The 17,194-nt window shown below is 45.5% G+C and overlaps 1 protein-coding gene across 1 annotated transcript in view; it reads right to left on the bottom strand.

Moving 5' to 3' along the window:
• kif13a (kinesin family member 13A) overlaps nt 1–15,332 on the bottom strand; it is a 350,954-nt gene extending 335,622 nt beyond the window's left edge. The window contains 2 exon segments of the mRNA XM_038796988.1: nt 14,469–14,565; nt 14,754–15,332. Of these exon segments, the coding sequence (XP_038652916.1) occupies nt 14,469–14,565; nt 14,754–14,808 (152 nt within the window). The 5' untranslated portion in view covers nt 14,809–15,332.
• Nucleotides 15,333–17,194: the final 1,862 nt, after the last annotated feature.

Genomic DNA, 17,194 nt, shown 5'->3' with positions numbered 1-17,194 from the left:
TTCAGTTCCATTCTTGGACACACTCGTCTCCATCAAGGACGGTCACCTCAGCATCTCGCTTTACCGCAAGCCCACAGATAATCTCACGATGCTCCACTTCTCCAGCTTTCACCCGAAACACATTAAAGAAGCCATCCCCTATGGACAAGCCCTCCGTATACACAGGATCTGCTCAGACAAGGAGGAGCGCAACAGACACCTACAGATGCTGAAAGATGCCCTCGTACGAACGGGATATGGCGCTCGACTCATTGATCGACAGTTCCACCGCGCCACAGCAAAAAACCGCACCGACCTCCTCAGAAGACAAACACGGGACACCACTGACAGAGTACCCTTCGTCGTCCAGTACTTTCCTGGGGCGGAGAAACTACGACATCTTCTTCGCAGCCTCCAACACATCATCAGCGAGGATGGACATCTTGCCAAGGTCATCCCCACACCCCCACTACTGGCCTTCAAACAACCGCGCAACCTCAAACAAACCATTGTTTGCAGCAAATTACCCAGCCTTCAGAACAGCAACCACAACACCACAAAACCCTGCCAGGGTAATCTCTGCAAGACATGCCAGATCATCGACATGGACACCACCATTACACGTGGAAACACCACCCACCAGGTACGCGGCGCATACTCGTGCGACTCGACCAATGTAGTCTACCTCATACGCTGCAGGAAAGGATGTCCCGAAGCGTGGTACATTGGCGAGACCATGCAGACACTGCGACAACGAATAAACGGGCATCGTGCGACTATCAACAGGCAGGACTGTTCCCTTCCAGTTGGGGAACACTTCAGCAGTCAAGGACATTCAGCCTCTGATCTCCGGGTCAGCATTCTACAAGGAGGCCTTCAGGAGACGCGACAACGCAAAATTGCTGAGCAAAAACTTATAGCTAAGTTCCGCACGCATGAATGCGGACTCAACCGGGATCTGGGATTCATGTCGCATTACATTCGGCCCCCACCAACAAGCCTGGACTTGCAGAGGCCTACCGACTGAACTGGCTTGGGACAATTCACACCTCTTTAACCTGGAGTTACCTCTCTCTCTGCATCTTTGATGATTTGATTGCCTGCAGGTGCTCGCATTCCGGGGCATCTCTGACTGTGTCTATATAAACATTTCTGGAACAAGCCTTTCCATTCACCTGAAGAAGGAGCCGTGCTCCGAAAGCTCGTGTTTGAAACAAACCTGTTGGACTTTAACCTGGTGTTGTAAGACTTCTTACTGTGCTCACCCCAGTCCAACGCCGGCATCTCCACATCATGGCCTATAATCCAGACATCCATCCAAATTCACAACTGTCTAAGTAAGAGTCATTAAAATGCAAAGTACTGGATATTGAAACAATGGCTGCCACAACAGGTCAACCAAAACCTTTAGGAAGTACAAATGGGTGAAGTATTTCAAGGCAAGGCTCCCCAGCCACTTGAGACAGATTGTAAGTGACAGAGGCGAAAAGTCTCGACAGGTTAAAAACTCTTCCCGCTTTCTTGGAATAAGAGTGTCACCTGGTTTGAGAGCCAACTCTACCAGAAACCAGTAGTGATCTTGCAATAATTGCAACATTTCCTACATCTGAACGCATCCAAGAATTCAGCCAACCTAAATAACCAGCAGTGTTTATAATATACGCCTCAAGAATAATCAAAGGACACTTAGCCATACATTCTTTCACCTTTTTTAATTGGACTCAAAATCGCCTTATTTTGGCAGTAGTAGCCCGGATGTGTACATAGAAGGCTTTTGAGATAGTTTCTTAAAGCAGCACATTTTGAACCAACCAGGGAACAGATTATATTAAACTTGGTATTGTGTAATGTGGCATGATTAATTAACAACTTCAGACTAAAGGCACCCAAAGGTAGAAGCGACCACAAGATGATTGAATATTACATCTGGTTTGAAAGGGAGACTAGTATTATAAACTTAAATAAAGGCAAATATTTGAGCATGAAAGCTATGCTAGCTGAAGTAAACTGGCATATGAAGCTAGAGGATGGATCACTAGAGATCAGTCTTGAAAAAGTGTACGGGAAAGGATGTTTCCTCTTGTGGGCCAGTCCAGAACTAGGGAGCACTATCTTAGAATTGGGGGTCGCCCTTTTAGGACAGAGATCAAGACAAAATTTCTCTTTCAGAAGGTCATAAGACTTTGGAACTCTTTGTCGATAAGTGCACTGTTTTACACATTAAAACAGCAACATTTTTTGAAAGTGTCCAGAAAATGGCAAATGATCTTAATTATCAAACTATTCAGATGCATCTCAGGCATTGGTCTGAAGTCAAAACAAGTTACTTTAGATTTATATAAATTATGGGTAAGAATGCATTTAATATTGTGAACTTCTGTTTGACATTTCATCTTGAAGCAGCCTCTCTCTGGACAGATTTACCTGCACTGCAGTGCTGAAGTCTGTTCACCCTCTACTCTGGGTGACTATAAACCCGAATGTGGCCCAATGGAAATCTTTGGCCCAAAGAGTCGCAGGAGCATCAATGACCACAAGGGAACACTGGTCAGTGCTCCTGGTACCATCGTCTTCCTGGAAGGACACGGATGTGGACAGTTATAATAAGAGCAAAATGCTTCCAACAATTAAACAACGTAACAGAGCAGAGCTTGTTGCTCTCAAAGGAAAACAGACTGACAGGAAATGGAGGCCAGTCATTCAAAAGATTTGTGTCCTGTTCAAGAGAAAAAAAAACTTGATTGCAGGGCTATTGTTAGGGTTGTATTGAAAATTCAGAATTGAAGCACAAGTACAAAACCAAAAGGCATCAAGCGATACTTCAGTTTCTAATGCCCTGTACAAGCACACATATCATGGAACAGATCTGGTCCCCTGTTGAAGTGTTGAATAAAATCTTAAAAGACATTTGAAAGAAAATCTGGTGATAATTTAGATTTAGGGTCCCAAATTTCTCAAGTCACGTAACAGAAGCATTATGACACGTGACCAAAAGCTTGACCAGTTTGTGAGGAGCATCTTAAAGGAGAAAGAGGAAAATGAAGAGAGGGGTTCAAGGTGCAAATGCCAATGCTTTGGGTTCAAGCAGCTATGTGTAGAGTCAGAGAGAGCATGGAAATCTTGGAGAGTTGGAGGGCTGAAAGACATTTGTAGGGTTGAAAGACAATCCAGAAAGGGGGGGGGAAGAGAGAGAGAGAGAGAGAGAGAGAGAGAGAGAGAGAGAGAGAGAGAGAGAGAGAGAGAGAGAGAGAGAGAGAGAGAGAGAGAGAGAGAGAGCAGTAAGAGAAATAATCTTCCATGGGATGCAAGTATCGCTGGCAAGGCCAGCATTCTTTGCCCAGTTCTAACTGTCCTTAGGTAGGTGGTGTTGAGCCTTCTTGAAACACTGCAGTCGAAGTGGTGCAGGTGCATCTACACGGCTGTTAGGAAGAGAGATCCAGGTTTTTCCATTCAGTGACAGTAAAGGATAGAAGGTTATATACTTCTAAGTTAGGGTGGTGTGTGACCTGGAGAGAAACAGAAGGGGGTTGTGCTCCTATGCGTCTCCTGCCCTTGCGTTTCCAGGTGGCAGAGGGTGCCATGCCTTGTAGATAGTGGATACGCTTTGGAGAATCAGAAGTGATTTACTCATGCAGATTCTGAGCCTTTGACCTAAGCTTGATAGAGAGTCATAGATTGTAGCCACAGTATTCATATAGCTGCTCCAGTTCAGTTTCTGGTCAATGGGGACTCCCCAGGATGTTGATAGTGTGAGATTCAGTGATGGTAATGCCAGTGAATGTCAAGGGGTAATGGCTAGATTTTCTCTTGTTAGATATGGTCATTGCCAATGTGGCTCGAATGCTAACTTGCCAGCCCAAGCTTGGATATTTTTCAGGTCTTGCTGTATTTGCATATGGACTGCTTCAGTATCTGAAGAAGCGCGAATGGTGCTGAACATTGTGCAATCATTAGTAAGCATTCTGACCTCATGATGGAAGGAAGACTGCACACAATACTCCAGGTGCAATCTCCCAAGACTTTATACAATTGCAGCAAGACTTTGTTACTCACTCAAATGCCCTTACAATAAAGGCCAACATCTCATTTGCTTTCCTAATTGCTTGGTGCACCTGCATGTTAGCTATCAGTGCTTATGAACATCAACATTTCCAATCTCTCATCATTTAAGAAATACTCCACACTTCTGTTCCCTCCTACCAGAGTGCATAACTTTACAATTTTTCACAGTGTATTCCATTTGCGATTTCTATTTTTTTTTAATATAAATTTAGAGTACCCAATTATTTTTTCCAATTAAGGGGCAATTTAGAGTGGCCAATCTTCCTATCCTGCACATCTTTGGGTTGTGGGGGTGAAACCCACGCAGACACGGGGAGAATGTGCAAATTCCACACGGACAGTGACCCAGGGCCGGGATTCGAACCCGGGTCCTCAGTGCCGTAGGCAGCAATGCTAACCACTGCGCTGCCCTCATTTGCGATTTCTTGCCCACTCTCAGCCTGTTTAAATCCCCTTGAAACTTCTTTGCATCCCCCCACAGCTCCCACACCCACCTAGTTTTGTGTCATTTGGGGACATTTGGTCCCCAACTTCAAAATCACACAGCTGGGGCCCCAAGCACTGATCCTTGCAATACCCCAGTCACAGACTATCAAACTGAGAATGACCCATTTAATTCCGAATCTGTATTCTGTCTGTTAACCAATTCTCAGCTTTGGTTACCATTTCACCAGAACTATATTTACATTAGAAACAGCACACAAAACAAAGCATATTTGAAAAGTACTGGGATAAGCTATGGAAAACCATCTTTAGCTGCTTCATCAATAACTTTCCTTCCATCAGAAGGTCAAAAGTTCAGATGCTTGCTGATGACTACACAATGTTCAGCACCGTTCGCGAAACGGTCCATGTCCAAATGCAGTAAGACCTGGGCAATATCCAGGCTTGGGCTGACAAGTGGCAAGTAAAATTTGCACCCCACAAGTGCCAGGCAATGATCATCTCCAACAAGAGAGGATCTAACCATTGTCCCTTGACATTCAATGGCATTACAATTGTTGAATCCCCCACTACCAACTTATCCTACGTATTTTCATATCATGTACTGCACGCAGAAATAGACTTTTCACTGTACCTCGGTACACGTGACAATAAACAAATCTAATCCAATCCATTAACATTGGGGGTGGGTTCGCTCAGTTGGCAAAGCAACACCAACAGCACAGGTTCAATTCCTGTACAGGCTAGTGCCGCCTTCTTAACCTTGCCCCTTGCCTGAGGTCTGGTGACCCTCAAGTTAAATCACCACCAGTCAGTTCTCAAAGGAAAGAGCAGGGGTCCTCTGGGGCTGTGGTGACATTTACATTTAACCATTGATCAGAAACTGAAATGGACTAGCCATATAAATACTGTGGCTACAAGAGCAGGTCAATGGCTAGGAATCCGGTGGTGAGTAACTCATCTCCTAACTCCCCAAAGCCTGGCACAAGTCAGGAGTGTGATGAATACTCTCCACTTGCCTGGATGAGCACAGCACTCAAGAAGCTCGACACCATCCAGGACAAAACTTGATTGTTTGCCTTTCCACAAACATTCGAATCCATCATCACCAATGAACAGTAGCAGCCGTGTGTACCATCTACAAGATGCACGGCAAGGGGGCAGCACGATGGTGCAGTGGTTAGCATGCTGCCTCACGGCGCCGAGGATGTAGGTTTGATCCCAGCCCCCTATCGAATGGAGTTTGCATATTCTCCCTGTGTCTGCGTGAGTCTCACCCCAAAATCCAAAAAGAGGTGCAGGGTAGGTGGATTGCTAAAGTTCCCCTTAATTAGAAAAATATAATTGGGTAGTCTAAATTTTATAAATAAATAAATAAATAAATAAATAAATAAATAAATAATGATGTGCAACAAGAACTCTGTTCCTGAGATAGCACCTACCAAACCTATGACCCATCTAGAATGACAAGGGTAGCAGATACCTGGGTACACCACCACCTGGAAGCTCCCCTCCAAGTCACTAACCACCCTGACTTGGAAATATATCACTGTTCTTCCATGTTGCTGGGTTATAATCCTCTGGGAGTACCTGCACCTCAGGGACTGCAAGGGTTCAAGAAAGCAGCTCACTGCCAACTTCTCATGGCAATTGGGGATGGGCAATGAATGCTGGTCTAGCCAGTGACACCCACATCCATAAATTAATTTTTTAAAATCAGGACAGTAGAAACTAAGCAGCCCAGACTTGAAAGACAACATATTCATGAGCTAACTGAATAACATAACCGTCTATAACAAATAAAAATCTTATGGTAAACCTCACCATGTACCAACGGGAACAGAAATGTTGAAAATATGGAGGATGGCGATTTAATGTGTGTGTATATGTATGTGTGTGTGTTGGACGGGGGTGGAGAGAAGAGGAGGAGGAGACAGGTTGCCTTTTAGAAAAACACAAGCTCAAAGTATTACAGAATATAAATTATCATTAATGAGAAATCAATGTAGAAATTATATTAGGAATATTTTCTTTGGAACAAAGAAAAGTACAACATAGAAACACGCCATTTGGCCCTCCAAGCCTGTGCCAACAATGCTGCCCGTCTAAACTAAAATCTACACTTCCTGGGTCCGTATCCCTCTATTCCCATCCTATTCATGTATTTGTCAAGATGCCCCTTCAATGTCACTATCGGCCCTGCTTCCACCACCTCCTCTGGCAGCGGGTTCCAGGCACCCACTACCCTCGGTGTAAAAAACTTACCTCGTACATCTCCCCTAAACGTTGCGCCTCGCACCTTAAACCTATGCCCCCTTGTAATTGACCCCTCTACCCTGGGAAAAAGCCTCTGACTATCCACTCTGCCTATGCCCCTCATAATTTTGTAGACCTCTATCAGGTCGCCCCTCAACCTCCATCGTTCCAGTGAGAACAAACCAAGTTTATTCAACCGCTCCTCATAGCTAATGCCCTCCATACCAGGTAACATCCTGGTAAATCTCTTCTGCACCCTCTCTGAAGCCTCCACATCCTTCTGGTATGGCGACCAGAATTGAACACTATACTCCAAGTGTGGCCTAACTAAAGTTCTATAGAGCTGCAACATGACTTGCCAATTCTTATACTCAATGCCCCAGCCAATGAAGGCAAGCATGCCGTATGCCTTCTTGACTACCTTCTCCACCTGTGTTGCCCCTGTCGGTGACCTGTGGACCTGTACACTTAGATCTCTCTAACTTTCAATACTCTCCATTCACTGCATATTCCCTACCTGCATTAGACCTTCCAAAATGCATTACCTCACATTTGTCCGGGTTAAACTCCATCTGCCATCTCTCCACCCAAGTCTCCAAACTGTCTAAATCCTGCTGCATCCTCTGACAGTCCTCATCGCTATCCGCAATACCACCTACCTTTGTGTCATCTGCAAACTTACTAATCAGACCAGTTATATTTTCCTCCAAATCATTTATATATACTACAAACAGCAAAGGTCCCAACACTGATCCCTGCGGAACACCACTAGTCACAGCCCTCCAATTAGAAAAGCACCCTTCCATTATTACTCTCTGCCTTCTATGACCTAGCCAGTTCTGTATCCATCTTGCCAGCTCACCCCCGATACCATGTGAATTCACTTTTTGTACCAGTCCACCATGAGGGACCTTGTCAAAGGCCTAACTGAAGTCCATATGGACAACATCCACACGACCTCCCCTTCACAAAAGCATGCTGCCTCTCACTAATATGTCCATTTGCTTCCAAATGGGAGTAGATCCTGTCTCTAAGAACTCTCTCCAGTAATTTCCCTACCACCGACATAAGACTCACCGGCCTGTAGTTCCCTGGATTATCCTTGCTACCCTTCTTTTTTTTTTAAATAATTTTTATTGGAATTTTTTACAGAAAATATAAAAATATAACAACAAGTAATCTTGCTACCCTTCTTAAACAAAGGAACAACATTGGCTATTTTCCAGTCCTCCAGGACATCACCTGAAGACAGTGAGGATCCAAAGATTTCTGTCAAGGCCTCAGGAATTTCCTTTCTAGCCTCCTTCAGTATTCTGGGGTAGATCCCATCCGGCCCTGGGAATTTATCTACCTTAATATTTTTCACGATGCCCAACACCCTCGTCTTTTTGGATCTCAATGTGACCCAGGCTACCTGCACACCCTTCTCTTGACTCAACATCCACCAATTCCTTCTCTTTGGTGAATACTGATGCAAAGTATTCATTGTAGCCACCTGGCGTGGCCACGTCCCAATTTCAAAATGGACACTTGCAAAGATTAAAGGGAAAATTGGACAGTGCTAAGGAAACAAGCAGGTGCATGGTTTGCCTGTGGATTCGAGTTTGCAGCTCCCAGGCAAAACTGATACTACAAGCCATTAGCATAGGAATGAGCTATCTCCGGGGACAAAAGAGAAACATTTAAGCAATCGGTACCAGAGCAGACTCCCCGGCACCAGTAGAGACTAAAACAAAGGCAGGCCAACGGTCAGTGATCAAGCATTTATTGGAGAAATCAATACAAATGATTGGGACATGGTCCAATTAATTGGGGCCAAGTTCAGGGCCCACCCAAAGAGCGCAAAGTCCCTTTGGGGTATAAAGAGGAGCCCCAAAGACAGATCGCTCTCTTCTTCTTGGCCTTGGCTCTCAGCGACGAGAGACCCGCCAAGCAAGTCTAAGGTCAACGCACGCTACGAGACAGGCGCTCCTAGCTACTATTCTATACCAGTTCAAAGCCAGCAGCCTCAGAATCGGGCAACGGCCATTGTTCCTCTGACTGAGTGGGCACCCGAAGCTAAGTACAGGCTTTTAGTAGATAGATAGAATAGAACAGTACAGCACAGAACAGGCCCTTTGGCCCTCGATGTTGTGCCGAGCAATGATCACCCTACTCAAACCCACGTATCCACCCTATACCCGTAACCCAACAACCCCCTCCTTAACCTTACTTTTTAGGACACTACGGGCAATTTAGCATGGCCAATCCACCTAACCCGCACATCTTTGGACTGTGGGAGGAACCGGAGCACCCGGAGGAAACCCACGCACACACGGGGAGGACGTGCAGACTCCGCACAGACAGTGACCCAGCCGGGAATCGAACCTGGGACCCTGGAGCTGTGAAGCATTTATGCTAACCACCATGCTACCGTGCTGCCCCTAGTAGTTGTAGTTTAGTGAGTAGAGTTTGTGCACGAGTAATAATTGACTGTATGTGTAAATAAATGTGCATTGATTTCAAACTTACTAACTGGTGTATCGAGTCTTTGATCAGTATTCGGTTTTGAACCTTGTGGCGGTATCAAAAAGATACCTGGCGACTCTTGAGCAAACGTAATTAAAACAGAGCAAATTAAGGAGAGCATAACGAGCAACATCATTTAGTACCTCGCCCATTTCCTCTGGCTCCACACAGATTCCCTTGCCTATCCTTCAGTGGGCCAACCCTTTCGCTTTCTATGTATGTGTAAAAAGGCTTGGGATTTTCCTTAACCCCATTTGCCAATGACTTTTCGTGACCTCTTCTAGCCCTCCTGACTCCTTGCTTAAGTTCCTTCCTACTTTCCTTTTTTTTTTTTCTTCTTTTTTTTTTATAAATTTAGATTACCCAATTATTTTTTCCAATTAAGGGGCAATTTAGCATGGCCAATCCACCTACTCTGCACATTTTTGGGTTGTGGGGGCGAATCCCACGCAAACACAGGGAGAACGTGCAAACTCCACACGGACAGTGACCCAGAGCCGGGATCGAACCTGGGACCTCAGCGCCGTGAGGCGGTTGTGCTAACCACTAGGCCACCGTGCTGCCTCTTCCTACTTTCCTTATGTTCCACACAGGCTTCGTCTGTTCCCAGCCTTGACAAATGCCTCCTTTATCTTTTTGATGAGGCCTACAATATCTCTAGTTATCCAAGGTTCCCGAAATTTGCTGTATTTATCCTTCTTCTGCACAGGAACATGCCTGTCCTGAATTCCTTTCAACTGACATTTGAAAGCCTCCCACATGTCAGATGTTGATTTACCCTCTAACATCCGCCCCCAATCTAGGTTCTTCAGTTCCCGCCTTATATTGTTATAATTAGCCTTCCCCCAATTTAGCACATTCACCCCAGGACCACTCTTATCCTTGTCCACCAGCACTTTAAAACTTACTGAATTATGGTCACTGTTCCCAAAATGCTCCCCTACTGAAACTTCTATCACCTGGCCGGGCTCATTCCCCAATACCAGGTCCAGTACAGCCCCTTCCCTAGTTGGACTGTCTACATATTGTTTTAATAAGCCCTCCTGGATGCTCCTTACAAACTCTGCCCCGTCCAGGTCCCTAGCACTAAGTGAGTTCCAGTTAATGTTGGGGAAGTTGAAGTCTCCCATCACAACAACCCTGTTGTTTTTACTCTTTTCCCAAAATCTCACTACCTATCTGCTCGTCTATCTCCCGCTGGCTGTTGGCAGGCCTGTAGTAAACCCCCAACATTGTAACTGCACCCTTCTTATTCCTGATCTCTACCCATATAGCTTCGCTGCCCTCTTAGGTCTCCTCCCGTAGTACAGCTGCGATATTCTCCCTAACCAGTAGCACAACTCCGCCACCCCTTTTACATCCCCCTCTATCCCGCCTGAAACATCTAAATCCTGGAACGTTTAGCTGCCAATCCTGTCCTTCCCTCAACCAGGTCTCTGTAATGGCAACAACATCATAGTTCCAAGTATTAATCCAAGCTCTACGTTCATCTGCCTTACCCGTAATACTTTTTTTTTTATAAATTTAGATTACCCAATTATTTTTTCTAATTAAGGGGCAATTTAGCGTGGCCAATCCACCTACTCTGCACATTTTTGGGTTGTGGGGGCGAAACCCACGCAGACAAGGGGAGAATGTGCAAACTCCACACGGACAGTGACCCAGAGCCGGGATCGAACCTGGGACCTCAGCGCCGTGAGGCAGCTGTGCTAACCACTAGGCCACCGTGCTGCCCCTTACCCGTAATACTTCTTGCATTAAAACATATGCACTTCAGGCCACCAGACCCGCTGTTTTCAGCAACATCTCCCTGTCTGTTCTTCCTCAGAGCCATACCGGCCCTATTCCCTAGTTCTCCCTCAATGCTTTCACCCCAAATTGCGTGACAAAATAATGAATTAAGTAATGTAACAGAAGTAAAATCAGAATTGCACTGAAAATAAGTGACTGTCATGCTGGTTAAGATAACAAAAGACAAAGAACAAAGAAAATTACAGCACAGGAACAGGCCCAGGCCCTTCGGCCCTCCCAGCCTGCGCCGATCCAGATCCTTTATCTAAACCTTTCTCCTATTTTCCAATGTCTACTTCCCTCTGTTCCCGCCCGTTCATATACCTGTCTAGATGCCTCTTAAATGAAGCTATCGTGCCCGCCTCTACCACCTCCGCTGGTAAAGCGTTCCAGGCACCCACCACCCTCTGCGTAAAAAACTTTCCACGCACATCTCCCTTAAACTTTCCTCCTCTCACCTTGAAATCATGACCCCTTGTAACTGACACCCCCACTCTTGGGAAAAGCTTGTTGCTATCCACCCTGTCCATACCTCTCATAATTTTGTAGACCTCAATCAGGTCCCCCCTCAACCTCCGTCTTTCCAACGAAAACAATCCTAATCTACTCAACCTTTCTTCATAGCTAGCACCCTCCATACCAGCCAACATCCTGGTGAACCTCCTCTGCACCCTCTCCAAAGCATCCACATCCTTCTGGTAATGTGGCGACCAGAACTGCACGCAGTATTCCAAATGTGGCCTAACCAAAGTCCTATACAACTTGTAACGACCTGCTGATGGGACGATAGCACTGGGACTGCGGCACTGAGAAGCTGGGTTTGAATCCCGGCCCTGGGTCACTGTCCGTGTGGAGTTTGCACATTCTCACCATGTCTGCGTAGGTTTTACCCCCACAACCCAAAGATGTGCAGGTTAGGTAGATTGGCCATATATTTTTTATTAAAACAGTAAAAAATATATACAAGGCCAAACGGTACAAACATTAATTTTGTGTTGGAGAAACAGGGTACCAATGTACTAGGAGGGGGGTGGATACTCTAATTATTAAAACAGTTCACAACATATTTCTACAAAATACAAATGGTACACGCACTAAACTTTGTGCTGGAGAGACCAGATACCCTCGCCAGGAAGTGGGGTGGTGGGGAGAGAAGGGAAAGGAGGGTGGTGGGGAGAGAGCCAGTCGGAGTGTTGGGGGGGGGGGGGGGGGGGGGGGGGCAATAGGGCCTGAACTATCTACAGAGAAAAACAAAAGAACCTTCAATTATGGCCATGCTAAACTGCCCCTTAATTGGGAAAAAAATAGTTTAAAAAAAACAGATGGGACAAATGGCTGTTGTTTCTTAGCCCTCACTTTGCCCACATCCTTATGTGCAAAGAAATTCAAGAACTGTCAAAGTGACATGCTGAAACAGGCACACTGCACTACTGTGCAATTATAAAAACAGCCATGGGTGGCCATCTCCTTCATTTTAAATTTGACCTAGGCATGACCTTGTCTACTCTTCAATGTGCCTTTTCACTTTCCATTCATTGCGACTACCTCAAAATTCATTGTGACTACCTCAAAAAATAAATTGCACAGATTATACAGTGCAGAAAGCAGGCCATTCAGCCCAACCATTATTGGAGGAGGGGTTGTGAGGTGCACAATGCAGCAAGTATAACGTTACCAAAAGTTCATTACTTCAGTGCATCAACTGCTGGATTCCAATGAAACACTTATGAATAATAACACATCCGCAATTTAAAGATACAACTTAATAATGATTGTGTAATCCATTGAGGACGAATAGACTTGATAATTTGCCGCTGGTATTGAATTATAATGCATTACATGGATAATGGGGAGGGCATTACAAACAGTTAAATCAGTGAGCGACGCGAACGAGACACAAACAGCAGACTTCCAGTCGGGCTGCTGCACATGATCTTGGTCCAAACCCTTAATTACATGTGTGGGATCCTGTATATTGTAAGTAAATCGAAATACAGATGTTCAGATTTGCGACAGTGAAATGCCTTCTACAAGTCCCCAAAGAGCCTGCAATGTAAGAATCCTCACGACCGAAAAACGATGGAATAACTTGAAGCAAGATCTGTCTGACTGAGTGTACTGTGTTCACTCAGCAGTCAAATAACGCCCTAAATACAAAAGATAAGGTACAAAAGACCTGGCTCCCTCAAAAGAAAACAAATAAATCAGGATAACACCAAATAGCTGCATGAGACGGTCAGTAAGCTGTGGGAGGAAAAAGCCACACCTGCTTTTTAAATAGTTATATTTCAGTGACTGGGGATTCGGTTGGTGGGAGGGAGGGTTCGAGCTGCGGTTGGTATAGGTTAGTTCCGCGTCTTCCCTTGCACAAACCAATTGAAAACCGTGTGACTGGATCTGATGGTTTGCACAAGTCAATAATGTTTAACCGAAAAGAAGGGATTCCTCAGAGCAGACAAAATGTATGTCCTAAAAGAAAAATATATTTCCCTTCCCCCCCAAAAAAAATAAAGGACAACGTCACGCCCATACTTTGTAGCCAAATTGAACGCGGGAGTTACAATGTAAAGCTTCGGTTGGGAAATGTTACAAGAGCCTCAATATAGGGAGAGGGGGAGGGACACACACACACACAGACTGCAGAGCGAATTCAGCAGCGTAGCAGAGAGTCCAGTATCTGCTGTCACCTGGCTTTACAAAAAAAAACTTAACACTACAGCCCCCAAATTCAGGACAAATCGAGGAGCTTAGACAACAGCAACTACAAAACAAATAATAAAGTACATCGAAAAGAAAAACACACAAAAAGCCAGTTTGAGTGAACTAAAGTCCAAGAGCTATCACACAGCCCCAGTTGCCACCAGTCATCCTCTGCAAAGCATCTATTTTACCCGCATCACATTTATCAAGAACGCTCCATGTCAGTCGCCCCCTCGATTACTCAGTGCCATTTACAACCCAAATCCACCCCAGCCCAGCATTTCAATTTCTATGGTCTGTTGCATTGGAATTTTTGGGCACATGCCAACATTATTCGTTCGTTCCTTTTTTTTTAATATTGGGAGACGTCCGAACCGGTTGCAATATATACGTTATACGTGTGTCTTTTAAATAGAATTGTTTTTAAATGCAGCTGCTTTATTTAAAGATATGTGGACTTTCTAATCTAAAGAGCCGCACCGACTAGAAGTGGCTGCTGGCGCCGTTTGTGGTCTCGATCGTCAGAGACACTCTCCCCCCCCCCCCCTCCTCCCTCTTTCTCTAATGGGAACAACAGATTTTGTTGTGCAGTTTGAATTAAAAAACCCACGCTCGGGGCGTTAATTTTCACGGCGGGTGGGGGAAGGCTATTTGCATTGCAGTTTTTTTTGTTGTTTAGGGGTGGGTGGGAATCGACTCTTGTTGCTATGAAAGCCGCGGCGTGTTACCTGTTGTCTGCCTTGGACGTGTTGGAACAAGGCGGCGGATGAAGGACTGTCTGATTTTCTTCCATCTCCACCACGCACTTGGTGTTGAGTTCCATCTCTGTGGAAGATCGGTCACAATGTTACCAGACAGCCCGCAACTCCTGTGTATCCAGCTCCCTTCCAACCCATTAACAATGTTGCTTTTTTTTTAAAACAAACAAACACAGAACCGCGGACACTTTCCGAAAACATTCCCTGTGCGAACTGAGCTGTCGATTTTTGATCGGAGTTTTTTTTTGCGCTTACCCCGTCGATTCATCGGCCGGACTCTCACTGCAACTTTCACCTTCGAGTCCGACATTTTCCACACTTTTATTCCTCTTTCCCTTCCCAACGGTCCTATGAACTTCCACTTAATCCTTTAGTTGCCCCTCCGACTGTTGCAAAATCTTTCTTGGTTTCTTCGTGGGCACGTGTTGCAAAAAGCCACGGGTCCATTACTTGAGACAAATTAAAACGGGAGATGAGTTCTTCTTGTTTCTCTCTCTCTCTCCTTCCGATCTCTCCTTTTTTGTTAATCAAAGATGTTTAACTCCGCTCCCTTCATCGCCGCCGCCATGTTCCGAGCGTTCAATCAGTCAAGTCAGGGCCCGCGGAGATTCCCGAAACCTGGACTCGGGCAGACTGGGCTCAGCTCGGGCTCGACCCTCCCAGGCTGCCGCACGGAAACAGCCGAGAACCAGGCGAAAGAACTCGGCTTCAGCCGGCAACAGGTCTCTCTCTCCCCGCTACGGAAACGCCCGAATGGCCTCAGGTCAAAGACAACTGGAGCTGAGGGAAACCAATCGACCGCACGGTGGACCCCCTAGCCTCCGCCTCCACCACCACCAACAACAGCAGCAGCACCAACTCCTGGAAAGACTTCAGCAGATCCATCGGCAGGAGGAGAAAGTTTATCAGGATGGGCTGAATATGATGATGTCATCCGTGTAAACATCGAATTATCTACCTCTTATCTGTGCCGCTAATAATTTACTTTTAGCCAAGATCTGTGTCGAGGGTAGGGGTGTGTGCATGTGGGGGGGGGGGGGGGGGGGGGTCATTCATTAATGAGGGTACCCCCTCTGCTCATTTCCCAATGCCACTTGTCTGGCACCTTCCTCTTCAGTCCAATCTTTTTTAAAATAAATTTAAAGTAACCAATTCATTTTTTTTTCCAATTAAGGGGCAATTTAGCACATCTTTGGGTTGTGGGGGTGAGACTTATACAGATACGGGGAGAATGTGCAAACTCCACACGGACAGTGACCCAGTGCCAAGATTGAACCTGGGACCTCAGCGCTGTGAGGCAGCAGGGCTAACCGCTGCCCCTCCTTCCTCTTCAGTTGATTCAATTTTCAATGTGAACAAAGCAACACGTTTTACAATAATAATAATCTTTATTAGTGTCTCAAGTAGGCTTACATTAACACTGCAATGGAGTGACTGTCAAAATCCCTTAGTCGCCACACTCTGGCGCATGTTCAGGTACATTGAGGGAGAATTCAGAATGTCCAATTCACCTAACAAGCACATCTTTCAGGACTTGGAGGAAGTTGGACCACCCGGAGGAAACCCACACAGACACAGGGAGAACGTGCACACTCCGCACAGACAGTGACCCAAGCCGGGAACCGAACCTGGGACCCTGGCACTGTGAAGCAACAGTGCTAACCGCTGTGCTACGGTGCCGCCCTTTCAGAGGAAAGAAAACACAAGCCTTATTGTTGCCTTCCCCGAGTGCACTTAAAAAGCAAGACCTCACCCCAAAGGATCCTCCTCCTGTAAGCTGCTATTGTCCCTTGAGGTTCTAGCTCTTCCACCATTAGTACTGAAAATTCGCTGGCTCCACTGTTGGCCATGGGTTGGAAACCTGAGCATGGGGTCCTTACTTGATGTTTGGACAACCCACAGAATGACACAAGTGGTTAGCCTGGCTTTTCATAGTTGCTGTCATTTCCTATAATATCTACTGGTTTGTCCAAGCGAAATAAGGTGATATCATGGTTGGTATAGTCAAGAGGAAGTTGTTCTAGATATCTTCAAGATTAACTGCATAGCCCATAGGGTCTAATGACAGTAGCCTAAACATGGGCAAGGAAACTTGCTACTGAGTAGGGGCTGGTTTAGCTCAGTGGGCTAGACAGCTGGTTTGGGATGCCGAATAAGGGTTCAATTCCCATACCAGCTGAGAATTCTGAATTCTCCCTGTGTACCCGAACAGGCAGCACAGAATGTGATTACTAGCGGCTTTTCACAGTAACTTCATTGCAGTGTTAATGTAAGTCTACTTGTGACAATAAAAACTATTTATTTATTTTATTATTATCTACCTCTCACCCTTCCTCAACTGATGAATCCATATTCCTCCATTTTGAACCACTTGGCAAAAACACTGGGATAGCAATGCCACTAATGACCAAACTGGCTGCATCCTGAAGGACATTGCCCCTCAGTCGGTGACAAGATAACCAACATGACTTTAAAAACCTACTTAACCTCAAATTATCCATTGCAGAAGTATCTACCTGTGCCAATATTCACAGGAATGACTACTGCACAGTTCTTACAGATATGATCTCCTGTCTTCACACTGAGAACACCATTGTGCTGTGAGGCAGTACCATCATTGTGATGAATGTAAGAAATTGTCATATTCCATCATTTTTGCAGTAATGTTAAACTTGGGTTAAGATGCATTGTTGCTC

Source organism: Scyliorhinus canicula, chromosome 5 (genome assembly GCF_902713615.1).
Source record: "Scyliorhinus canicula chromosome 5, sScyCan1.1, whole genome shotgun sequence".
Taxonomy (NCBI): domain Eukaryota; kingdom Metazoa; phylum Chordata; class Chondrichthyes; order Carcharhiniformes; family Scyliorhinidae; genus Scyliorhinus; species Scyliorhinus canicula.
This window is presented reverse-complemented; position numbering and strand designations above follow the sequence as displayed.